Source organism: Hippichthys cyanospilos, chromosome 3 (assembly GCF_059441005.1).
Source record: "Hippichthys cyanospilos isolate Australia breed blue-spotted pipefish chromosome 3, RoL_Hcya_1.0, whole genome shotgun sequence".
Classification (NCBI taxonomy): Eukaryota; Metazoa; Chordata; class Actinopteri; order Syngnathiformes; family Syngnathidae; genus Hippichthys; species Hippichthys cyanospilos.
The window spans coordinates 21,140,964-21,165,971 of NC_142371.1; the positions used below are offsets into that span (position 1 = coordinate 21,140,964).

Here is a 25,008-nt window from a genome sequence, read left to right on the forward strand (position 1 = left end):
CTAAATCTGCCAAAAAATCTGCTGCCATGTAAAAACGTCGGGCGAAACCTGATCATTCGTGATTATCTTATCTCGCTTTTAAAAGAGCGCTCGTTTCAACATCCGACTGTAAATACGTACATCTGAACACAGAGATAGCGTTCATCTCCTTTTAGGCTACGACCGTAAATTTATTCATTCTTCAGAATAAGACCGTAAACCTCAAGACAACATCGCCGATTTGATTCATGGTCAATCGTATGCCACGATGCCGGCTCTGGCATAGTCGTTTGAATCCAAGTTAAGCGGATTATTATTTGCAAAATAACGCTATGTTGTTTGTGTTATTTACCAGAGTGTGAATCTCACACTTTTAGGTGATACATAATTAGTAATTACTAGACTTAGGATAATTAATTCACTGCATTATCTTTCCCTAGTGTTTTTCATCGGTTGGGTTCACCTGGTGTTCATTGCCAAATTGTGTTACTGTGACCCCTTTCCAAAACATTCTGTGCCTTTATTTTCTTAAGTTTTATTCAAGATTCAAGAGTTCTATTGTCATGTGCATAGTAATACGACACAGTGAAATTCTGTTCACTTCCCTGAGCAGACTACATTCCACAATCGAGCAAATAATAAAGTAGGCAAAAAAAAAAAAGGAATAGAACCAGTAATAATGAACCACTAATAAAATGAATAATTTACATTCTGAGCATATTATATAGTAGAAGAACGGATGTGCATTGTTATTAACGGCAACATTCTGGCAGATGAGCCAAAAATACAACAGATGATGTTACGGGATCTATTTGGTGCAGCTGCTGAATAAAATGCACCCTGAGATACCGCTAAAATTAGATCAATTAGACGTGGATGACAAAACGCTCTTGTTTTAAAAAACATTTTCCCAAATGGTCACATCATTGAAAAAACATTGACGATCACTGGCAGTACAGTATGTGCTTACTGCCCATTTTTAAACCGAATTTCTTTCTTTGGCTTTTGACACGACATGTGACTCAACATTATTGGAGTGTTATTTTTTGTGTTTTACTGTTTTCCGTCATAATTTATTATTGTTTCAAAATGTTCAACTACAGCACTTTGTATGCATCAGAGGTTGTTTTAACGTGCTCTCTAAATTGAGTTGATTCCTTCTTTTGGAAACTCAATTTTAACATCTACATACACTACGCAACTCATGTATTCAATATTTTCATGTGTGTTTATTTGATTAATGTCAGAATAACGAGGGGAAATCAATCATTTTTTACTTTCACAGCCTGCTGTTTCGCTGTCATAAACATCAGGAGTACAGCATTTTATCACAATTATTCAACCTCATAAAATCATAAAATGCCAAGTGAAAATCTTTTTTTTTTTTTTCCCCCCCTCTTCTTGGGAATCATATCACCTCCGCAAACAAGATTTATCACTTTTGAAACAACGTGCCTGGGAGACTGCTAACATGTGTTTGCCATATTGGCGCTCATGGAGTTGAGCCGCCGAGTATCACCTTACCGCAAAGCGTGCTGCTGGCCCTTTAAATATCGCACATACTGTTAGGTCCTGTCATATCTTGCGTCAATGTTGCTTAAGCTTTAAATAAACTTCAAATAAAATCCAGTTTGACCGCCAGCAAACCCCAAAACCTTTAATGCTTAAAATTTTCAAATTCGTCAACAATTTTTTTGGCGAAATGGACATTATTTACTTCAATGAGTTAGTCTGCGGTTTGGCTCATCACGATTTGTACAAAGCGAAATTTCATCTTAGTTTAATGCAGGTGGTGGGGCCCTCTTGTTTAAATACACAAAAGCTTTGGTAACTGCGCAGACCATGTCTCAAAGGGGACATTTTAATGTCTTGTATACAAAAAGTAGTACTTCGACTTGGGTCAAGGAACCAACTGTTGTTGGTTCGGTCTTTGGAGTGTATGCTGTTAATCAACCAAGGAAGTATTTATTAGCCCATGTCTGAAAATGTCAGGTCCTAAATTTGCCAGACTGTGGTTTGAAAGCTTGAGTAATTTGCTTAATATCACCCCGTACCAAATTTTTTCACCCATGTCTTGACAGTTTGACCAGGAGAAAATCCGTCACTTTCAAGAACAGAAACACCGTCGCCTCCAAGTGGAAAGGTAAGCAGAGCTGCGGTTTTGGCACGGATTAGCATTAGCCAACAGTGTTGTGCGGAATAGCTTCTTATAGCCGCCGCATACGCGAACCGTCTACATCACAGGTGTCAAAGTCAAGGCCCGGGGGCCAGATCCGGCCCGCCACCTCACTTTTTGTGGCCCTTGAAATGTTGATTTGAATTCAGGTTTCTGACTAAAATACCAAAATTGCAAGTTGCCTTTAACGTTTAAAAATTTGGGGGTAGAAAAACAAACATTTTCTTACTCTCCAAATCTCTTTTGAACAGTTTTTGCCGGCTTGTGATATCAAGAAACTATCACTACAATGCGGCCCCACACCACTGGTCTACATGGTGTATGTATTGGCCCTGTCCTAACCGTGCCGTTATTCAAATTCCTGGTCAAGAGTAATTTGGCGACTTGGTATTAAGTGCCCCCTTCACCAGTGAAAATACAAGCAACCGATATATGTTACTGTTGGGATTAAGACTGCGAAAGCAGGGTCAGGGCGATATGACTTTTTGCTATTCCTAAACTAATAAACCAGTGTGTAAAACAAGAGATTGCATGACTGAAACAAACAGGTCACATTTAATAACTCGTAAATCAGAAACAAGTGGTCTTAATGTGTTTTTATTAAAAAACAAGAACATAGCCATGGGACGGATTACATTTTAATACCCTACTCGATTACAATGGCCAGATGTTTTTATGGCTTTTCTTCTTTTTTTTTTTTTTTTTTCTCTCACACTATGTTTTTATTGTCTCTTACCGTGCGCCTGAGTTCTTGACGCTGCGGTATCACTGTATACCGAGCAGCCTACGCGTTGCTGCCGTGTGATCAAAATGGATACATTGGCGACCCCTGTCCAAGATTTTTCATTTTCACAAATGTTATCTTTCGTTTTGACTTTTTGTTTTTCCCATTTAGTTTTATTTCATGTTTATTTATGCGGCCGAGTCAAAACAACCAGATTCGAAGCTCTAACGAAACAAACTGTGGCGCAAAACAGTCACTACTGCACACTACAGACAACATAACGTGACAGCGGGCACTGTAATATCTAAACAAACAGTTCACTTCCTTTTGTGCAAAATCCAACTGGATTTTCACGAGAAGAGAATCCGACGACTATTGTTTTGCATTTACTTGCGTGGGTTCTTTTTAAGTGAAGAAAGACGTACAAATACTCTGCCAGATGTGAAGTAAATGGCTATTAACAGCCCAGTGAGTCACGGCTGTAGCCTTTGAATCAAAACTGGATGGTGTCGTACTCCTCTCTCCTTAATTGAAACTGGCGTGGTCAGATTAGCCAGCAATTAGATGTCCCCTATCACCACAAAAATATTTTCCTCCTATTTTTTTTTTTTTTTTAGTTTCCAATGCAGTGTTGTCAAATTATGGAGTATTGATCCTGGCAGGAAAAAAAGCCGGTGGCGTTAAGAAATAAAGACGATATGAGATCATGATTTCAAGAAGAAAAAATGAGGACTCGTGTAACAGCGAAACAAAGATTATAAAACATGTGGGGCCTTCTCCCTTGTGTGGAAAAACAAATGTTCAAGTTTATCATTTCAACTCTATACACCTATTCGAATGTTTTTGTGACATTAAAAAGAAGCCTCATGTTTGGAACATACCCAGAATGCACCTCCAAAACGTTATTGATCAGTGAAGTGGAAATAAGTTTGCTGTGCCTTCTTCTTGAGTTAATCGATGGCAGTAATATTCTGGGGAAAAAAGACGGAAACATTTTTTACCCCGAGTCTGGAAATTTTTACAAATTTAGGGATTAGAAATCCAGAAAAAAAAAAGTGAAAGAAAACGACCTTGGTTGGATATTTGCCCCAAGTAAAATACTTTCCTCTTGTCATTTCTACTCCTAGTCTTATTCTTCTACAGCAGTGCTTCTCAAACGTTTTGGAAAGCAAATTTTCCAAATATTTAGTGACTTAATCAAGCTGCTTGATCATGATGTGGACTATGTGGGTCTATTTGACAAATTTAAAAACGATTACGGTTTAAAAAATATACTAAACTGTTTGAATTGATTGCTTTATTCAAGAGTCACGAATACATTCGCAATTTAATATAAAATGAAATTAAACACATATATTTTTATGAATAACCCAAATTATTTCACGGACACCCTGCTGTCAGTCCACGGACCCTCTGGGGTCCACCAACCCCACTTTGAGAACCACTGGAGTGGACGATAAAGAGGTGGGAAGCTAGTACAAAATCCCGGGGTATTTACTTGGCATCTAACGATGTCATTTCCTAATGTTTTGATTGATTCCACATCACTAAAATTCATGCTGAACAGTATTTTTCGAATGAGAAACCAGTTACTACTGGCATCGATACAGATCGAAATTGCAGATCAAAAGCAGGGTCTGTAAAGCGTCTCTGCGAACTGTTACAGAATGGCAAAATCCACCGAAAACTGTTGCTCGAGTAATCAAATGTAAATCTTAACAATGGGGACGTTATCTACTCCTAAGCCCGGCTGTGTGAGATCGTTACCGTCGTTGGCACAAATGCGGGAATTCGCTTTCGATATATTTTTTATAAAAGAAGGAGCGGCACCCCGAAAAATAGAAGAAAAAAATATGGGAACCCGCAGAGACAATCACAGGGCTTGCCAAATCTTCTGTTAAAACCAGTTGCGGAGAGCATTGTTAGATCACTTAGGCTTGAGTTTGAAGGCAGACATTCTAATTTACAGGTCCTCGGGCCCACCACGGAGAGAGTGTTGTAGTTGGCCAAATCGCCGTTCCCATCACTACGGTTAGGGTTGGGCAGATAGAGAGGAAGGTTTGCAGCAGTAAAACAGGCAGGGATCAGAAAAGTTCACTCCAGAAGCGTGAACTCATCGAACCCCGCACCGAACATACGGACCAAGACACTTCAAGGGGTGGTTCTGGTCCATCAATCGCCGGTGTGATTTTTCTGATAGTTAAATCTACTGTGAACCTTTCGAACCCCGGCGCGCTGCAAATATATGGACCGTGACACCTAAAGAGGGGGTTCTGGTCTGTTTGCAAGTCAATTCTGGCGCAATTTCTCCGATGCCAATCAGGTGCCAAACCTTCAAACCCCGTTGTGCACCTGACATACACACAGGAACAATTTCAGAAGCATTCCAACTATTTGAACACCGGTGTGCACCAAACATACAGACATAGGGAACTACAGAATCAGTTCAACCATTCAGAGACTCTGGTGTGCATCGAATATTGTAGACCAATACACTTTGAACGGTATTTCAGTCGATTTGCAAACAAACTCCAGGACAATTTTTACGAGTGTGAACCATTTGAACCCTGGTCTACAACCAAACGTACTGACCGAGAGCACTTAAATAAGTGGTCTCAGTCCGTTTGCAACATAAACTCTTGTGCGGTCAGTTCAATTCAGCTCATGTGAACACTGTGGACCAAGAACCGGAAACATTTTGAAACCGCCGCGGAAAGAAGAGAGACGTGAAAATCAGATGCTGTGGAGTGAAAGCATTTTGGTTTGAGATCAGGAGATCGGATAAACAACTACGATACGTAGATAACACATTTTCCAGTCATATAGCGTTATATCCAGTTTTATGCATTTTCTTAACGCGCCGTTGCAGGGAAAACAATATCAAACTATCATACTAAATACAATCCAAGACAATACGATCAAGTTTTCCGCTTGAACATCTGGAAGGAGAGATCACTCACTTTTTGCAAGCGCGAAGATGACGTATATGTTTTGTCAAGATCACCTTGAATGTGGCCATTAAATGACTATGACCCACACGGGTCTTTGCAGTGCCTAATTTCGATGATTAGTCGGTTTTCCATCGCAGTTACCAGGACTTCTTGCCAGGACTTCATCTCCTCCTTCCAACTTTCGGTCCACTCCGTAAAGCGGTCATAGTGGCCTTCCACCGCTTCCTCTTCTGGCAGCTTTCTCTCAACCACTCAAAAGTACCTACCTCAAAATAGGTTGTGAAAATAAAATGGCCATGAAAAGTGGCCCGCTGGGGGTAGTTTACTCACAAATATGTGAGCTGGCTCGAAATGGCATTTCTCAGCTGAAAAGCCGTGAAGAGCGCAATCAATGTTATTTCTTCTGCGATGTAACTTTAGTTAGATGCTCAAGGTTAGGAAGTAGGGTATGAAAAAAAAAAACACGGATTTTTCTTGCCCGGGGAACAGGGGCCGCTATGATTCCAAACCGTGTGTACGCTAACTACTTTGGCATAATTAAATCATATTATTAGATCCCTAGTGGACTGTTAGAAATTGTGAAATCATGCAAAACATTTCCTAAACAGTAAAATTTGAACAAAATAAAAACATGGCTTAGCAGTAAGCGGCGTCCCTTTTTTGCTCACTGCAACTTGTTAAACAGACAGCCAACCACAACTGTAAGTTATATGTGTTGTTTGGGTGAGTTTTCTGTCCACAAAGAACCGATTTGGTTAGGAACTCATTCTTTTGTTTTCATAAATAGTCAAACAAGTCGAACTCCCTTGCCATCCACGTCGACCTTCTCTTGCGCAAAACTCGAACGCGGGCCAAAATACACTACTGGCCCGAGCGATAGGAATTCTGGCCCAAAATGTTCCAACGCTTTCACTTGCTCTTGTTACAACCCTTGGCAGAATATTTTTAGATGGTTTCCTTTCATAAACATTGGTGCGTTTGTAGAGATGTCACAAGCTGGAGGTAAAATAAATACATTTCAAATGTACTTACTGCTTTCATTTAGAAAGCTAATTTAAAATAACATCATCCAAAGCGCTTTCCAATCGACCAAAATCAAACAAGTGATGCGGAGAAGTGTTGGGTTTCCTTTTGCCTTGTTCCCTTCTCTGTTCCAATGGGACAACTCTACTATATTTTACTTAGAACGGAAACAAAAGGTTTTGCGCTTCATTAATCAAGTTGGCGAACAAGGGACGAAGCAGCTAGCTAGCTAGCTAGCCATCTCCCTAGCATGTTAGCTATCTCACCAAACCGCCATGACGCCTAGCTTGCTAAACTAGACCAGTGGTTCTCAACCTTTTTACAGTGATCTACTCCCTGTGAAATATCTTTTCCGCCAAGTACTCCTTAATCAGCGCAAAGCATTTTGGGGTAAGAAAAAGCAAGACTTAAAACATGCCATGAGTGTCTGATTTATTCATCTTTAGACCCTTTTAAACTTCATTTCCGTAATCAAAATAAAGTGTCGGACCTGCTCTCAAAAAAATATTGATGTAAATAAATATTTGCTCACGGAGAAATATGAATCATAAAGCGTCCCGTTTTGGGGTTACAATAGAGATCTCTTAAATATTAATAAATATTCGTCCCCTCAAAAATAGCAACATTAAGTATCAGACCTGTTCTCAAAAAAATAAATATGAATAAATATTTGTCCACAGAAAAATAATATTAAAGTTAAAGTGTCCTCTTTTTGGATTACAGATGAGATCATCTCAAAAAATAAATCATTAACTTAATTATTAACAAATATTTGTCCCCCAAATAATAATTAACAAAGTGTCAGACCTGTTCTCAAAAAGAAACAATTATAGATACATATTTGTACACAGAAAACCATTCAACATAGTGTCCTCTTTTGGAATCATAGTAGAGATGTGCTCACAAAAATTAATAATTAACTGACAGGAAACGAGAGGAGGCATGTGACAAGTTGGGTGGAACCAATCTGGCTTTTTACAGTAATGAAATTGAATAACCTACTTTACATAAAAATTGTTTTATGAACTTGTATTTTCCTGAAACAATGAACTAATTCAATCATTATGTTTAAAGGGTTTTTGCATGTTTGTTTTTATTTAAAATCTCGAGTACCCCCTGAAGTTTCTCCAAGCACCCCCAGGGGTACTAGTACCCCCGTTTGAGAACCACTAGACTAGACAAAGGCTCTAGCTCTTACATTTCATTCTCACTAGATAGCTAGAATAAATTTAAGAGCCTTTGTCAGGACGCCAAGACTCTTCTCGGTCACTCATTTTTTTCGTGCATGTGGCCCAAATGTGAAAAGGAGGCTCCTCAATCCAAAACTCTGCTTTCTCACAGAGATCAGGATAGAGAAGTGGCTTTTCCCAGAGACCCTGGACCCTCCGCAGGCTCCGTCCGGTGCCAAGACAGGTTCCAGGTGGTCTCGCTTTTGATCCTCACCAGCCCGGATCCCTTGGAAAGATCAGCCGGCGTAATCGCTTGTGTTTTGTAGGCCGCTCCGGGAAAACAGTAGCGCCTCGCTTCCCCTTACGAGGCATGACCTCAGCAGTGGCAGCTTGCAGCCTCGCCGTGACGCAGACCTCCCGGCAAATGGGCCTCTCTGTCATCCCTATCTAATCGTACGGGCAGCGGATAGACACTGACGATGGGATGCCGCCAGATAGAGGAAAGGGTGAACACTGCTTCCATTCAGCCGAAGAACATTGCTGGCAAGGGGCACTTTGCATTCAACCCGGTCTTCAATTTGCCGTTAATAGCACCGGCGAGAAATGGTGGGAAGTAACCAAGTACCTTATTTTACGCACTATAAGGCGCACCTAAAAGTTTTATTTTTTTTTGAAAAAGCTGATGGTGCGCCTTATAATCAGGTGCGCCTTATATACGGATCAATATTGAGATTGGGATTGGTAGATGGGGAATAAATTGATCAATTTTACTTGTTTCATTTGTGTGTTTACAGTTGAACAGGGTTCCTCATATTGACATTGAGTTATTATGCTATTGAGAGTTTAGAGTTATTATTTGAGTTATTGTTATTACTTTTGAGTATTACTATATTGTGATTGAAAAAGTTTGAAAATATGTCATTAATTGATGGTGCGCCTTATAATCAGGTGCGCCTTATATACGGATCAATATTGAGATTGGAATTGGTAGATGGGGAATGAAGTGATAAAGTAAGCTTTACCTGTTTTTGTGTTTACAGTTGAACAAGGTTGGTTATATTAACATTGAGTTATTATGCTACTGAGAGTTTAGAGTTACTATTTCAGTTATTATTGTTATTACTTTTGAGTATTACTATATTGTGATTGAAAAAGTTTGAAAATATGTCATTAATTGAGGGTGCGCCTTATATATGGAAAACGTTTTAAAATGTGTCATTAATTGAGGGTGCGCCTTATAATCCGGTGCGCCTTATGGTGCGGAAAATGCGGTACAAAGACTTTGTTACTGCACTTCAGGAGATTTCTTAGGTAGCTGTACTCATTTATATGAGGACTTTTTTTGTTGTTGTAATAGACTTGTTGTCTTGGATGTAAGAAAATAGGACTTTCAAAGAAGCTTGGATTATGACTGAAGGAGGAAGTTTCATTGACTTATTCTTGTCAACTAGGACATTTATATACTGTATTTTACAATTCGTACATTGTGTTTTAACCTAGTGTTGGTTTTGAATTGGTCTCTCTCTCAACTAATCTTAGCGTTGACTCTTCCTAGTCTTGGGCTAAATAGTTTTGGTCTTGAGTCGACCCTACAGTCTTAGTCTTTACATTTTGAAGATTTGATGCAATAGGTTTTAGTATCAATCTTTCAAAGTCTTGGTCTTGATTTGAGAACATCTTCTCAAAGTCTTGCTTGTGACTTGGTCTCTACGAGTCTTGATTTGGACTCGCATTGTTCTAAGGGTTGCTGCACACCACGTGACCCAACGCCTATCAATTACCGCACGGTCCGCAACTCAAAGAATATGATGTGAATGTCAAGGAGGAAGCGGTTGCCAAATTTGGATATTCGGAGCCAATGAGAGCGAGAGTGTGGCTTCAAAAAAGTTGGGAGTTGTCTCAGTTTATCAAATAGCGCACAGACGGTCTTTGTTGATTCTTGGTTGCCACGGAGATTCAGCGACACAATATTCTCGATTCCCTATTGTCATTGTATGGTTTACATGATGACATTTCCCTCTCCCGCTCCGCGCAGTGCCTCATTGTGAGACAGGCCTAGCGATATTATTCCGTTACCGTCACTTTAAATTACGACCGTTTATGCAATCGTGCTCATTTAATAATTTCCCGATGGTCAAGCTAAATACTATCCCAAAAAAGAAAAATTTGAACTCATCACAGAGTTGACCTAGAGGATTCGATGAGGGATTTTCCATCATGAATGAAGTTTTCTTTTACTCTCACCAGTTTGGGCTGTTTGCCTGTTTTCTTTTAGGCTTCCCTGTAATCTCTAACACAAAATATAATGCCCATAACCCGACATACAGTATTACTGCATGTACAGTATATTCTATGGGACAGAGTAGTTTTAGGCGTCAGCACACGACCTTTAATGCCTGGAATGTCAAGATTCGAATTACCATTTTAACATCCTTACTTCTCATACAAATGGAAAAATAAATTGAGTCTCCTTTTTCGGTCTTCGTCTCAAGGTTCAATCTTTTTCTTAGATTTAATTTACCTTAACCCCCACAAAGTCTTGGCCTTAGTTTCACACTACTGTGGTTTTCCACTTGATTCAGTCGCAGAGTGGATCTTAAGGAACTTGGTCTCAGCTCTGGATGGTTTTAGTCTCAAGTTACTGTATTTGGGTAAAGGCTAAACCTTGGCCTTAGTCGCGACCGCTCCAAGCCTTAGTTTCATCCTGTCTTAGTCTTCGGAGGCTTTCAAAACCTTAAAATACTTGCCAAAAACAACACGTTCAGTCACTTAATCTCCATTTGGGGTCGTCTAAACATGATCATTTGGTACCTGTCTTGAGTTACGGCTCTTTCCTCACATGGTCTTTTTTTTTCCCTCAGTTCGGTCAATTTTTAAAGCAGGTGGCAACATCGCTGTATACAAATGAGGTGTGAGATTATAGATAAAGACAGGAGCTCCTGGCTGATTTTTTTTTTTTTTTTAATCTTTCCATTGCTGACAAATGGAAGAAATAAATGCCTTTCCGATGAGTTATGTGTCCGCTGTCAAGGAAATAACACTTGGATGGCGTTACAAAGTGGCTTTTAAGTTTTAGAAAGCGAAAGTTGATTTGTGGTGTTTTTTTTTCCCCCTTTATGAACTTCCCAAATGTTTTGATGCAGCGTAGTATGCAAAATCAACTTAGACACAATGGTGACTGTTCGTCTTTCTGGTCCGCAGTGGTTCTTTGTTTTGGAACTGATACAACAGAGGGAATAATTGTTTGATCGCATGTTTGCAAGGCTGCTCACTTACATAAGAAATTAACCCAGTCAAATTATTCTCGCTATTTGTCTATCGTAGCAATGGGCAAAATAATCAAAAATGCAGGTAAGAATGTTGAGAATTTTATTAGTCAAGACAATTTTGATCCCAAAATAAAACATTGTTTTTGGCCAGGAACCTCTGCTTTATCAATGACCTATTTTTTGTAGTTGGTCACCATATTTTTGGCCTACTTAGTCCATAACCTTAAATAAATTACCGCCAGCCATTTTCAAAGCACGATTGCACCATATCTCTAAGCATTTTTGTGGACTTTTGACTGATTTCTCACTAAATTGCCAGACAAAATAATTTGACTTTGATTTGACCGTCATGAGTTCCATGATTAATAAAGACTTTCCAGAAGCAGACATAAAAGCCCAAATCGTGATATTATGTCTGACATGCTTCACAGATGCGCTTGTGTTTTGGATCGTAAGCATTTATTTTGGTTCTCCATATGTTGACTTTTCCAACTTTCCTGAGACAAAACGAGGGATGGATGCATTTTTGACTGACTCGTAAAAACATAACCATGAAAAAAGGCTTTTTTTTTTTTTAATGTGAACAAGCTTAAAAATCCAACAGTTGCTCAAATAAGTATTTCCGTCACTGTGTGATTTCTATTGTAAACTCCTCCAGTACTAAGTGACCTTTATCAGCTGTCACTCATTGTTTAGTCCAGCCTGTCTGAGCCCGGCAACGCTCACGTTTTTTTGACCCAAAGCAGAGATTCTGCGAGTGCTGAAATATTATTTCAGCGTTCACATGCATTTTATTGTGACACTGACCCAGTTTAACTTTACGCTCGGCCTCAAATGCGTAGGGATCCTGAATGCCTCTGCCACACTGAAACATCTGGAACATCATATTTTTGTCATGTCCTCAAATTTTTCCCAAGCAAATTCCCACTGCTGTAAATAATATTCTCACTAGGAAGCATTGCACAAAGGGCTGTTAAATTGCAATGTTTATGATGTATTGTGTACTGGCTGTAAATTTCTGGTTGTCCACCCATTCATGTGCTCGTTATTCTATTGGAACTTTTGCAAAAGTGCACTATAGTGGATTGTATGTGACATGTTTATGTTGAGATGTTATTTAGTCCCTGCATGTTCCCCAGCGGCTAACATGAGAACAAAAAAACTTTCCTTTAATGCTTGTCATCACTTGGGTGGCACGAGTGCAGCAGCCCATCTGAGCTGACAAGAGGAAGCATACTGGACTGATCACTAGCCAAACGCAGGCTCATATAGAAAAAAAGCAACCATTCACAGTATAACAATACAGTATTATTTTCAATGTTTTTGATTACGTAATATTGATTGATTAAATTTTAAACGTTATTTCAGTTGGTCATATTTCATAAAAAATAAAGCTATACAACACAATATAAGAATGCATTCAGTCATTTAAAATGTGAAGATATAACACATTGCGATAACCGCGATAATATAGTAAATAATGGCATTAAAATTAGGCGATTTTACTGTCCAAATTACCTTTAAATTGGTTTGCAAAATATATTTTAGAAACAAAATAATTGTTTCACAATTTGTAATAAATACTGCCAAATATATAAAACACTAGCGGACTTTCGTGCGTCATGTAATTTAAGAACTCGCTTGTATTTTAAATGAAAAAAAAAATATATAAATATATTTATTATTTACGGTCATTGGCAGGTTCGCTCCGGCTTCTGTCTGATTGGTCATCGTCGTCGCCACTTGATGACGTCTTTCCGGATACACGTCCATGACACGTGTGTCGCACAGAGTCCAACTGAAGTGGGGAAATTACTACTAACTTCGCCGTTTTGGCACATTTTTTGTGTGCCATTGTTTTTGTAGTTGTCGAAGGTTTTGCTGGATAAACGGTCAAAATGGTGAAGCATCGCTTCAAGGGGAAAAGTTCGATAAATCCCTCGACTTCCAGCAGCAACCCAGGTAAGTAAGCTAACGCTTTAGCCACACGGTTTGTTTATAGTTCTTCGACTGACGTTTAAGATGACTTTGTTTGTGCGACAGCGGGCAAACTTATATCATTTAAACAAAAAACAGTATATAAATAAGAGGTTAAAAATAACTCAAAGACAAATGTGTTGAATTATAGCCGCCCCTTATTTATGAGGAACTACATTCTCCCACTAAACTTACCTTGTTGCCACTAATGTAAGCTGGCATCGTTGATCTAATACTATGTCTATGTATCTACTGTTATTAAGATGGACTTACAGAGCAATCACACACACGGTATTGTTGGGGCTGTGTAATTGGACTTGAAACTACAATAACAAATATACAGTCAATCATTTTTCAATTCAGATGTCACAATGTATTGTGTGTGGGTTTTTCTTCTTGTCAGATCGGGTCAAGGGTGGTGGCAGCAACATGAGGGATCGCGCCACCATCAAGCGTCTGAATATGTACAGACAAAAACAGAAATGGTACGCGATTTGCTTTACAATAGAAGCTGCGTTGTGCTAAGTTGTCTGTTTGACTTTAATCCGAGTTTTTGTTGCCAGTAACAACAGAGGAAAAGTCATCAAGCCCTTACAGTACCAGTCCACTGTGGCTCCTGGAACTGTGGCCCGAGTGGAACCCAATATCAAGTGGTTTGGTGAGTTTGAACACAGATTTTCTCTTGTTTTAAGTTTTATTAATGTACATTAAAATTGTGTTCTGTTATGTTGCTTTGCATAAAAATGAGTGGTAATGCTCATTGTCTTATTCATTTATTTTAATAATCATACTGTAAAAGATGTTTTGTTAAAAAACTTTAAAATGTAAACATCAAGTTTTGCCGATCCAAAATTCAACATTCATAGTGAGATATTGTTTTTATTTGTGAGAGGTGAAATTTATCTCAAAGTAATACATGGGTCCTATTGAAATCTTTTGTCTTGCAGCAAACACACGGGTGATCAAGCAATCATCTCTGCAGAAGTTCCAAGAGGAGATGAGCGCCGTGCAGAAGGATCCGTACCGTGTTGTGATGAGACCGAGCAAAGTGCCTATGACTCTGCTGCATGACCGAATCAAAGCCCACGTGAGTGCAAACCAAGCTCATTTCAAACACAGAAAATTCATTAAACTTATTGATAGATGTTCTTCCCTTTGCTTTCATCGTGAGGGTGCTTCATGGGCCAAATGAGATGTCTCAACACTTAACCAAGCGATATGACAATAAATAATATTTCATAGTTATACCATAGGAAATAACCTTCGCCGTTTCTCTTGGCAGAACTCCAGGGTGCACATTTTACACACGGAAGCTTTCGAGACCACATTTGGACCAAAGGCTCAGCGCAAAAAGCCCAGTCTCGTGGTGTCTGATATCAAGGAATTGTTGGATCAAGCTGAGGCTTCGGCCATGAGCTACAACGCCAACAAGGACAAAGATCTGGTGACGGAGGACACAGGTGTCCGGTAAGGCCCAGCGGATAACATTTACTTTTACACCTCACCTTGCATGTCATTTTAACACTGATCTCGAACACTGATTTTTTTGCAACAGGGACGTGGTCCGCGAAGAGATCTTCAAAAAGGGTCAGTCCAAGAGGATTTGGGGAGAACTTTACAAGGTACCTTTTCATACAGACATGGAGCCTCTAAAGTCAAATGTGAGATGTGGTGAATGATACTTCAGCCAATTGGCGACATTTCTTCGTTATGTTTGTTGCCGGTGATCAGGTGATCGACTCGTCCGACGTTGTCATCCAAGTGTTGGACGCCCGCGACCCAATGGGCACACGCTCGCAGAGCATCGAGGCTTACATCAAGAAAGAGAAATCGTGGAAGCACTTGATCTTTGTGCTTAATAAGTGCGATCTCATCCCCACTTGGGTTACTGTAAGGTCGCCTTCCACTAATTTCACCCAAATAATGTGACTCTTGAGCAGCTTGACCAGAAAGTTTCTCTTTTGTCGAATCAGAAACGCTGGGTGGCAATATTGTCCCAGGAGTACCCCACATTAGCTTTCCATGCCAGCCTCACCAACTCCTTCGGTAAAGGCTCCCTCATTCAGCTCCTCAGGCAGTTTGGCAAGGTAATTCCACAAAATTGATTTTGTAACCTCAATACCGTCTTTCCCCATGTATAGAAAACACTGGTGCATAAAGCAAACTAGGAATTTAAGGGTCAAATAGGGGAATTTTCTGTTACTGTGTATAGGATGTGCCAACGTTTTGGCGTAAACGACGATAACAACTCGTGAACCATAAATATAAATTGGAATAAGTTGAATTGCACACTCGCATACATCATTATCATCAAATGACGAATGGAGTGTAAAGCAGGAAATGGAAATACGGCGAGGCCTTCCATATTAAAACCGCACATTTCAAAATACAATAAAATAAGTAAAGGTTATAAACTCAAGTGCTTGAATTCTTGACGTAGAATAAATCTCAGTTTCGTAATTTCATATTTACTTGTTTCTGTAAGTTAGTTAATTGTCATAATTGTCAGTATTTACCTACAGCTCTTATTTTTTTTTTTTTCCACCAATTTCTTCCTTCATTTCTGGATACATTTATAACATGGCCAATACAGAAATGCACATCTGCACATCGTAATGCGACGTATGTGACTGATAGATGCAATCTTCCTCGAAAATGGTTGAGAAAAAAAAGGCTAGTCTTTAAGGTACAATGCATAGTATGCGCCTATATTTTGGTCTTCATTTTTTTTAGTTTAAATGTGCGTCCTATACATGGGGAATTCAACACCATCTTGGACACAGTTGGCAAATCTGCCACAGTGGGGAACTAGAAACTGGCATTTTTGTTTTCTTGCAGCTCCACACTGATAAGAAACAGATCAGCGTGGGCTTCATCGGTTACCCCAATGTGGGCAAAAGCTCTGTCATTAACACACTACGCTCCAAGAAAGTCTGCAATGTGGCGCCCATCGCTGGAGAAACGAAGGTAATGTATCTGATAACTGTGACACAATCAAAACCCAAACGCGATTCATCAGTGTTTGTCAAAGTGTATAATCAAGATTTAAGTAGCATAAATAACTATAGTATAATAGGAATTAGATTTATAACACTTATCCTATTTGAAAAATACATTAAATAAGTGCTAACTTTAATATTAGTTTTTCCCAAAATATTGTGAATCTCCAAAATGTGTCAGTGAATGAGCTGCACAGCTTGAGGGGGTAAAAGCACAGAAAATTTGGGATTGTCATAAATAAAACTCAAAATATTAACAGTTAGATATTTTTGTGTCGAAAATGACTCCTCCAGGTGTGGCAATACATCACTTTGATGCGGCGGATCTTCCTTATTGATTGTCCCGGTGTGGTCTACCCTTCAGAGGACAGCGAAACAGATATCGTGCTCAAAGGAGTGGTACGTTTGACTCTTAAGTTTCTCTTTTTGTGATCATTTTTGCGCGTGAGACGGCTCATGGCCTTAAAAGTGCACATTCACTTTTCTTTATGAAGGTTCAAGTGGAGAAAATCAAGAACCCCGAGGAGCACATCGGGGCAGTGCTGGAGCGGGCCAAGCCAGAGTACATCCAAAAGACGTATCGCATCCCCACGTGGAGCTCGGCGGAGGATTTCCTCGAGAAGTTGGCATTTCGCACTGGCAAACTTTTGAAGGTGCGAGAAGGTGCTCAGTAATGTCATTGTGTGAATGGGGAAGGGAAGCAATGATCCCACCTTTTTCAATTTTGTAGGGCGGAGAACCGGATTTGCCCACTGTGTCCAAGATGGTGTTGAATGATTGGCAGAGGGGGCGTATACCTTTTTTTGTCAAGCCTCCAGGTCCTGAGGGCGACCAGGAGGTTAGTTTTATGAATTTTATATCAATTAGAAGGGGAAGACAACCCTAACATTTTCTTACATGAATATTTTCTATTGTATTCCCACTCATCAAAACACAGTATTCTGATTAATATGTTGTTATTGAAATATGAGTGAATTCATTTGACAGCAAGTGGCAAAATGGCCATCGCTTTGATGTATAAACACAACTGGATTTTGCTGCTTGATTGATTGATTGATTTAGTTTTGATTTTTTTCCCTTTCTAAGATGGCAGAGGTCAGGGGTGCAGTGGTGGTTGTTAGCTTTCTAAAGTAGTGCTTTGTTTTAGTTTTTTTGTTTTCAGCTATCTAGTCTAAATTTCTACAAATGCAATATAAATCAGTGCCGTGTTTAGAATAGTTGGCCCTCAGAGAGGCAACATTTTCCTGTTGACTTCCCCTTGAAGCTATTCATATAATGTTAGAATGTTTTTTTTTTCCTTTACCATGTCACAAGGAACCTTTGCCAGTAAAAGCTTCTCCAGTGGCAGTAGACACTGCGCAGGAAGCCCAGAAAGAGGAGACCACGCTAGCCCCCGCCGAAGAGGAAGAGCAGCAGAAACAGCGACAGAAGGAAGAACTTCACAAGATTTTGTCCAACGTGCGGCAAAACTTCGGCAAGATCAACGTGGCGCCCGAATTCAACGAGGAGGACCTGATCCCCGTGGAGATGCCCGACCTAGACATATCCGCCTCGGAGGCAGAAGAAGATGAAGAGGAAGATGGTGAGGATGAGGAGGATCCCAAGGAAGAAGAGAAAGAGGGAAGCAGCGAGCCAATTGCCGAAGAGAGTCCGGTTGCTGGCAAGAAGAATTCCAAGCTAGTGATCAGAGAGCTGGACGAGAAGATCGCTAAATACAAGCAGTTTCTGGACAAGGCCAAAACCAAGCGCTTTTCTGCCATCAGGTCAGTGAGCTCTCAACCAAACTTTTTCCCTCTTTCGTGTAATGGGGAGTTTCATGTTGCACAGTTTTACACCCACACTTACACACTAGCTGAAATTCATTCAACTGTTTTTGTTTTTTTCATCCAGGATATCAAAAGCAGATTCAGACAAAATGTTAACCGACATCAAGACCAAGCAAGCACAGAAGAAAGGTAACTAATCATTGTATTTTTATATTAAAGCCTTTTGACGTTAAGAACAACAATTACACCTCTCGTCTCAGAATGATGGAATTAAGTGATTTTGGGGGACCCCCCCCCAACCCTCAGTTCAGTATTTATATCCACTTGGCAGCTAAACTCGTATTAGCTAAACTTGTATTCATATCTGCTTTTTAATTGTAGCTGCCACTCAGAAAAACAGAAAGAGGAAAGCTGACGACGAGGAAGATGACCAATCAACACAACAATCCAGACTGTCATCCAAAGAGGTACAAAAAGCACATTCCATCTCACTCGCAATTTGTTTTAGTTGTTTCAATGCATGTCTAGAGCGAATTAAACAAATATGAATATTAGTATTAAAGAATTAATGTATGTATTTTTCACCTCTCCAGCGAAGAGCGCTGGATCGAGCCCAGCGCCCGAAGAAGATGGGCTCGCGCTACTACGAAACGCACAATGTGAAGAACAAAAACAAGAACAAGAAGAAAGATGCCCGAGCCGCTACATCAGAGGGCAGAAAAGCTAAGAGAGCGAAACGCTAGCAATAAAATGTATTTTAAAAAAGATAATTATGCTTTCTTTGATATGTGGGCAATGCGGATGTTTAAAATCTTAAGTTTAAATGCAACCTATCGTTGACTCATATTTGGGGGCTCAGTGTCGAGTCGGGCAACAACTTGGAAGTTACTTCTTTGGTATTACCATCCCCTCCAGCTGAGCCTAAACAGGGATGATAGATATTAGGAATGGAAGCAGCGAAAGGTAGATAGAAGTGTTCTACCTTCAGCTGCTGGTTGGTCCTCTTCAAAAACTGAATCTGCTCCGTGTGCTTCTTTTCCTGCTCTTCTCGCTTTTCCTCCTCCCTCTTCTGGTTGGCGATGCATTCTGCCTTCTGTGCATTCAGCTGCGTCGTCAGATCACGTTTGTCTTGCTCCAGATCGTTGATCTGCATTTGTAAAAGGAGGGCACGAAGTTAGCCTCGTGTCTATTAATAAAGGACACAGATTTTGCAGTTATTCGACAAAATAAATTAGTCTCGTTTGTCTCGTTGACGTGTCTGTGTCAGCGTATTTCTCTGTTAATGCTGCCATCTGCTGGACAAGCAGGTGAACTGCATGTAAGTCCATAGTGGCTAATGTGATAGAAAATCTAGTGCTTACCTTTTGCCGCATGTCCACCTTATCCTGCTCGGCCTGCAGGGCTTTCCTCATGCCGAAAACCACACTACTCTCATACAGGGTCTGGTAGGCACCAATAGTCGTTTGGATCTCGTCTCGGACACGCAGCAGCAGGAGGCCCCGCTCGACGCAGTTGATGCATACTTGGCGGATCAGCTCATCTTTTACAAAAATAGATACGTTTTGATTGATGCTCGTTTTTAGTGGCGTAGAAATGCACATTTGTTTTCCACAGTGGAGTTGAGGTGCCACATTGTATTCAAATGATTTTGATTTCTATGGCACTAATAGCAGAAAATTTTTGAATGGAATAGTCAACATTCGTAGTTACCAAAACACTGAGAGTAGAGCTCCCTGCGCACGGGGCAGATGCCCGTCTCCAAGGCCCGCCTCTGCTGCAACTTTCTGTCCAGCATTTCTTCCAGGTTGACCACATCGGCCCGTGTACTCGGCGTACTGGACACCCGCTGCACCCACAGCTGGTTGCCCACCGTCCACTCCCTAAACGGTTACAATCCGGGTTTGATAAGGTGACGAGAATGACTTGCGGAGGGGGAGTGGGGGAATTGCGCTCACCTAGGCGGAAAAATGACATAGAGGATTTCCTCACTCTCAGATGACCCTGATTTAGGTTTAGGGGAAGGAGGCACGGGAGAGTCAGCCGGCTGGTGTGGGCTCACTTTGAATGGCCGTCCCTACAAACAAACAAAAAATATTCACTTTAAAGAAGGCTCTCAAAAACTGGCTAATATGACCACTACATGTGAGAAATGTCTCCTCAAAACAATGTGGACCCTCCGATGCCAAAGGACTTTAAAAGTTACGAATTTTTAGAGGAAAAACAAGTTGTAGTTTTGAGAAGTTTCGTTTTCAAAGGGTGAAAAACTGCATAAGCAATCAAAACCACCTTAGAAAATTGTGAAATGTTCACTGTCATAAAATAATAAATCATAGGAAAAAAATCTTACGCACAATGGCAAGACTGTCAATAAATACGGGTTATGTTTTCATTTTTGTAAATAGTTTTATATTCTAACAAATAATGTACTTACCTTGACTGATTTTCTAACGGTGCTTTTGTTGACTGAAACCGGAGTGTCGTATTTGAGAAGGGATTCTGTGGGCTCACTCATCTTGCACGTGATATTTTTTTCTTGTAAAAAAAAAAACAAACTCAGAAACAGGTTGGATATGACCAAAAAAAAAGTTCGCGTTGACGTTTTCTGTCGGTATGGCAACAGTCTCCGCCTGGTGTTCCATCGTCTCTTATCCGGGTAGGAACAAACGTGAACTTTTTAAAATACGTTTTTCTCAAGAGATTTCTTTTTTTTCTAGTCTTTGATATAAAATATAAATACTTTAAAACATGTTATCTCTTTTGCTTAACGATATATGTAAAGTCAGATATTTTACTAATTTTAGAATTTCCGATTGCGAAGAGGAACCTTTGAGACAAGCAATGATTTGCCGAGGCGCATTTTTCGTTGATCACGCCAGAGGCGGAAGTGAAGAAGCCATAACGTAATCGTCTAGCTAACCCGCTCTTCGCTAAGTTTGTTTTCGGAAGAAATGATCATGTTTGCCTAACCAAACCTTAAAAAAATTGGAACTGGTCCTTTTCCGGAAAGCAAATGGCCAAAGAAAAACGACACAAGAGACGGGACTCGCCCGAAGTTAAAGTTAAGGTGAAACAAGAGAAGCTAAGCCCCGCGAGGCCGCACAAAACACGCCGCTCACCGAGTGACAACAGAAGCCCACCGAGGAGGAGAGCCAGCAGGTCTGTTTATTTATTTTTGTTTCATTTTAAATGTTTGTTTCCCCACATAACTAAGGTAAGAAATGACATATTGGTGGTGTTTAGCTTGCTTGGCAACTGATAGCATTGTTTTTTAATTTCTCTTTTAAAACGTAGGCATATTAATCAATGAGTGCTTTCTTAGGGACTTGTTCCGTTTTTTTGTGTTTCCTCCAGGTCGCCTGTCAGGTCAAGGGATCGCTCCGCGGGCAGGAGAGAGACATCCTCCCCCGCCCGACGAGGCAGCAGATCCCCTCGGAGGAGAAGTCCTCACCGCAGTGCCGATATCAAGTTAAAGCGGGTGAGTACATCTTGTTAACAACATTCTAAACAGTTCAGATCACATTAAGCTAATCTGGATCCCCTACACATGGCTTTTCAGTTTGTTTGTTTGTTTGTTTTTACAATTTGAGTATCTCCCAAGGTTTTCACACACATTATCAGTTAAAATCTACTTGCATGATTTTGTACTTGCATGAGTTTTAAAGTACTACCCTGCATGTACCACACATGTCACTTGGCTTAGCTGGTTGCCTAATAAATAGCTTCATTTCCCCTTCAATACCAATTCTTTTTTTCTCCATTCAACATTCAAATAAGATTGCCTGTTGTAGCTAACAGCAGCTCGTGTTAGCTCAGACTGTTAAGGCATTATTTTCGATGAAAGAAGCAAGCAGACTGAACCAACCTCCGAGTCCATCCTTGTTCACACTCAGGATTATTACTAAAACAGAGAGGATCTTGTAAAAGGTATCACGTCTCCATCTGATTTAATTAAGTCCACTGGTTAGAGAACATGTAGAAGCATTGTTTATTAATTTTGATCTTTTAAAAGATACGAAATATTTGAAAAACACGAAGAATTTACAAATAAGAGATTTATTCTGTTTTGCCATAGCTCTTACACTGTCGCCAAACTTTTGGTGCGCCGTGCACAAGGTAACATAGAAAATACCCGAATTTTACCCTAAAATCAAGAGTGTGTCCTGTATACTGGTGCGTCCTATATTTCAGCAATTATGGTGCTTGTACTTCCACACTGTGGTGGTATCTGCTGGCGACATTAGTGGTGGCTTGCTCAGGCTCACATGTGTGAAATGTTAGACAGCGACATTTTGACCAAAAGAGCATTTAATTGAAAACCATTTTAAAAACATTTTTTTTTTTTACTAACTGCATCACAGGAGCGTGACGATCATCGTTCCGGCGGAGATGAGCAGAGAAGAAGAAACGACCAGCCCGAGGAAAGGCGCAACAGGTCGGAATCGGACCGGCCTCGGGAGAGAGAGCATAGCGGCGACAGGCGCCGGGAGCGGGACGCCGCCTCTTCGCAACAAGCCGAGCGGCGGCGGCATGACGACCAGCGCCGCGAAAACCGCCAAAGGCGAGAGGAAAACCAGGAGCAGGAGTTTGGCCGTCAGGAGAACGCCGGCAACAGCCCGACGACGGAGCCGCCCGCCGACAAAGAGAAGCCCAACTTTGGCCTGTCGGGGGCGCTCACGGAAGACACCAACACCTTCCGCGGAGTGGTGATCAAGTACAACGAGCCGCCGGAGGCACGCATTCCCAAACGGCGGTGGAGGCTCTACCCGTTTAAGAACGATGAGCAGCTTCCCGTCATGTACATTCACAGACAGAGTGCCTATTTGTTGGGGAGGCAGCGGAAAATCGCAGATATTCCCATCGATCACCCCTCCTGCTCCAAGCAGCACGCTGTATTCCAGTACAGGTAAGGACAAATACAGTGGAACCTGCACAGTAGGGCTGTTCAATATCAATCTATAACATTAACCTTCTGAACTCATTTTATAATTGTTAGCTATAGACATTTTATTATTCAACTTTAGGGCCGCACGTTTATTTTGGTCAATATTGAAATCACGATCGTTCGTCATGTTTGGTCATGCATGTCTATTTATTGCCCTTTTTTTAAACAAGTAGCATATAAACAAGGCTTCAAGGATTGATACTTGCAAATAATAATCATAAACTGAAATCTATAAAGTAAATCATAATTCAAAGAAATTCACCCAAAACTTGGCACACAGAGCAGCACAGCTGACTTACTTGCTGAATGCAAACCAAAAACAAAAAAATGAAGCCTACATAGAACCAAGCACATTAGATTTTAGCAAATTTTAATCGATTATAAGTCAAAATGTCATTTTTCGGTCGTTTCAAACCAAATTTATTGCAGCCAGATTTTTCAAAATGGTCTCATCAGGCATTCTGAGCCGTTGCTAAATGACAATCGGTCTTAATAATAAAAACACATCAGTGACACCCTTCGGCTCCAAGTCATATTTACAAGACGGCGCCAGAAAAAAAATCAATTTTTTTTCAAACGGGTCTCAATTGACAGCAAGCACTTTATTTGGGAATCAGGTGAGAAACTCAACACAATTTCACACTGGTAAATAATATATTAGGGCACGAAAGTTGGGGTTTTTGTCATGCAAACTTGGGAAACATTGCCCCCTGGTGGTAGCATGGCACAGTCCTTGATTTGACATGTACAGTAGCAGACTTTTTAAACGTTACTATCGACGATTAATCATGATTAATCATTGATTAATCATGGCAGCCAATATCGTGATCACTATAACAATTTAGCAATAGGTTGCTTCATGTGCCAGTTAATTTGCTCTCATTTTGAAAAATTGTTCCTGTTTCTACTTAAAAAAAAAAAAAAGCTTGACATTAGATTTCGCCGATGCTTTCGGAAATTGTTAAAATCTCGCAGAAAGCCCTTTGAGAAGCGCTGATCTCGAGCATATTTATTTCTCGACTTGTTCAGGGTGACAGAGTTCACACGCGCGGACGGCACCACGGGCCGCCGGGTGCGGCCGTACATCATCGACTTGGCCTCGGGCAACGGCACCTACCTGAACAACCAACGCATCGAGGCGCAGCGCTATTACGAGCTCAAGGAGAAGGACGTGCTCAAGTTCGGCTTCAGCAGCCGCGAGTACGTCCTCCTGCACGAGTTCTCCGACACCAGCGAGGTGGACGCCAAAGAGGAGGTGGAGGAAGAGGACGAGGGCCTGGATGCGTAAAAAGTAGTTCTGTCAAATTTTATATTGTCATTTGTGTTTCGAGACACAGGATCTGATTTAATCACGCAGCCAATTCTGATGCTACTGTGTATAGGTAGACATATGCCCCTCTGTATTTTTTCCACATCGGGGGGTCAGAACAGTCATGTAAATTTACATTTTTGTACTGTAAATAAAGACTCAACTATTGGACCATCTCAAGCAAATAATTGAACTTTGCATATGTTTGAAAAAATACCTTTTTTAAGCGACAAAAATAGACACGTTTCTCAAGCAAATTTGAATCATTTAAGTCTCTTATCTACCTCATCAAAGCTGAGCGTTTTTTACTCTCGAGCCGGTTGTGTTAGCATCTCTTTAACATCCTACTCTTAGTGCGGTAGTTTTTTATTTTTCAAATTGTAAGAAGCTATTATTAATGGCGTCAGACCGAGATGATAAAAAAATACAAGTTTGTGTTTAACCTGTTTTTAAAAGGACCTTCACTTGTCTTAAGTATAAGTAGTTATTTATGCATAGTTCTTTGCAACTCCATAAACACAATTGAGATTATTAAAAGGCATAGATGGAACATATTAGTCATTTAAAATCAAATAGGTAATTATCAGTGGGGACACGTTGTATACATTTTGTAAATTATGCAATGCGTTTGTGAGGAAAAAAACAATTACATGTACGGAGACACTCCCAAATTCGTCATTGTGAAGGGAGGCACGTATTGCGCAATGCGCCGCCTCAACTTAAA

At 40.4% G+C, this 25,008-nt stretch overlaps 3 protein-coding genes across 5 annotated transcripts in view; 2 read left to right on the forward strand and 1 right to left on the reverse strand.

Annotated features, from left to right (window-relative positions):
* The window catches only part of gnl2 (G protein nucleolar 2), a 39,898-nt gene extending 20,648 nt beyond the window's left edge, over positions 1 to 19,250 (forward strand). For 2 of the 3 annotated variants that reach the window (XM_088410004.1, XM_088410005.1), the window contains 17 exons: positions 2,061 to 2,122; positions 13,167 to 13,253; positions 13,672 to 13,753; positions 13,832 to 13,926; positions 14,216 to 14,355; positions 14,551 to 14,735; positions 14,824 to 14,890; positions 15,000 to 15,158; positions 15,242 to 15,355; positions 16,107 to 16,235; positions 16,562 to 16,666; positions 16,762 to 16,920; positions 16,998 to 17,105; positions 17,582 to 18,030; positions 18,158 to 18,222; positions 18,415 to 18,500; positions 18,627 to 19,250. In XM_088410004.1, the coding sequence (XP_088266130.1) occupies positions 13,190 to 13,253; positions 13,672 to 13,753; positions 13,832 to 13,926; positions 14,216 to 14,355; positions 14,551 to 14,735; positions 14,824 to 14,890; positions 15,000 to 15,158; positions 15,242 to 15,355; positions 16,107 to 16,235; positions 16,562 to 16,666; positions 16,762 to 16,920; positions 16,998 to 17,105; positions 17,582 to 18,030; positions 18,158 to 18,222; positions 18,415 to 18,500; positions 18,627 to 18,776 (2,157 nt within the window). In that variant the 5' untranslated portion in view covers positions 2,061 to 2,122; positions 13,167 to 13,189 and the 3' untranslated portion in view covers positions 18,777 to 19,250. Of the gene's footprint in view, positions 1 to 2,060; positions 2,123 to 8,194; positions 8,529 to 13,166; positions 13,254 to 13,671; positions 13,754 to 13,831; positions 13,927 to 14,215; positions 14,356 to 14,550; positions 14,736 to 14,823; positions 14,891 to 14,999; positions 15,159 to 15,241; positions 15,356 to 16,106; positions 16,236 to 16,561; positions 16,667 to 16,761; positions 16,921 to 16,997; positions 17,106 to 17,581; positions 18,031 to 18,157; positions 18,223 to 18,414; positions 18,501 to 18,626 lie in introns of all 3 variants that reach the window. The other variant, XM_088410003.1, reaches the window with a different exon arrangement.
* On the reverse strand, positions 18,649 to 20,595 carry dnali1 (dynein, axonemal, light intermediate chain 1). The gene is made up of 5 exons (XM_088410007.1): positions 20,465 to 20,595; positions 19,989 to 20,107; positions 19,744 to 19,913; positions 19,395 to 19,573; positions 18,649 to 19,180 (listed from the first exon to the last, which is right to left on the reverse strand). Exons 1-5 carry the CDS (start codon positions 20,543 to 20,545, stop codon positions 18,875 to 18,877), a joined length of 855 nt encoding a protein of 284 aa, XP_088266133.1. The 5' UTR covers positions 20,546 to 20,595; the 3' UTR covers positions 18,649 to 18,874.
* Positions 20,596 to 20,760: 165 nt separating this feature from the next.
* Positions 20,761 to 24,452, forward strand: snip1 (Smad nuclear interacting protein). The gene is made up of 4 exons (XM_088410006.1): positions 20,761 to 21,189; positions 21,385 to 21,508; positions 22,392 to 22,936; positions 24,005 to 24,452. Exons 1-4 carry the CDS (start codon positions 21,044 to 21,046, stop codon positions 24,261 to 24,263), a joined length of 1,074 nt encoding a protein of 357 aa, XP_088266132.1. The 5' UTR covers positions 20,761 to 21,043; the 3' UTR covers positions 24,264 to 24,452.
* Positions 24,453 to 25,008: the final 556 nt, after the last annotated feature.

Excerpts from the sequence above, each read along its gene's own strand:
- dnali1 (XM_088410007.1), bottom strand. The coding sequence starts at position 20,545 with ATGAGTGAGCCCACAGAATCCCTTCTCAAATACGACACTCCGGTTTCA. Across the intron at positions 20,108-20,464 it reads CCGTTAGAAAATCAGTCAAG|GGACGGCCATTCAAAGTGAG; the intron begins GTAAGTACATTA and ends GTTTGTTTGTAG. Across the intron at positions 19,914-19,988 it reads TATGTCATTTTTCCGCCTAG|GGAGTGGACGGTGGGCAACC; the intron begins GTGAGCGCAATT and ends GTAACCGTTTAG.
- snip1 (XM_088410006.1), top strand. The coding sequence starts at position 21,044 with ATGGCCAAAGAAAAACGACACAAGAGACGGGACTCGCCCGAAGTTAAA. Across the intron at positions 21,190-21,384 it reads CCGAGGAGGAGAGCCAGCAG|GTCGCCTGTCAGGTCAAGGG; the intron begins GTCTGTTTATTT and ends TGTTTCCTCCAG. Across the intron at positions 21,509-22,391 it reads CCGATATCAAGTTAAAGCGG|GAGCGTGACGATCATCGTTC; the intron begins GTGAGTACATCT and ends ACTGCATCACAG.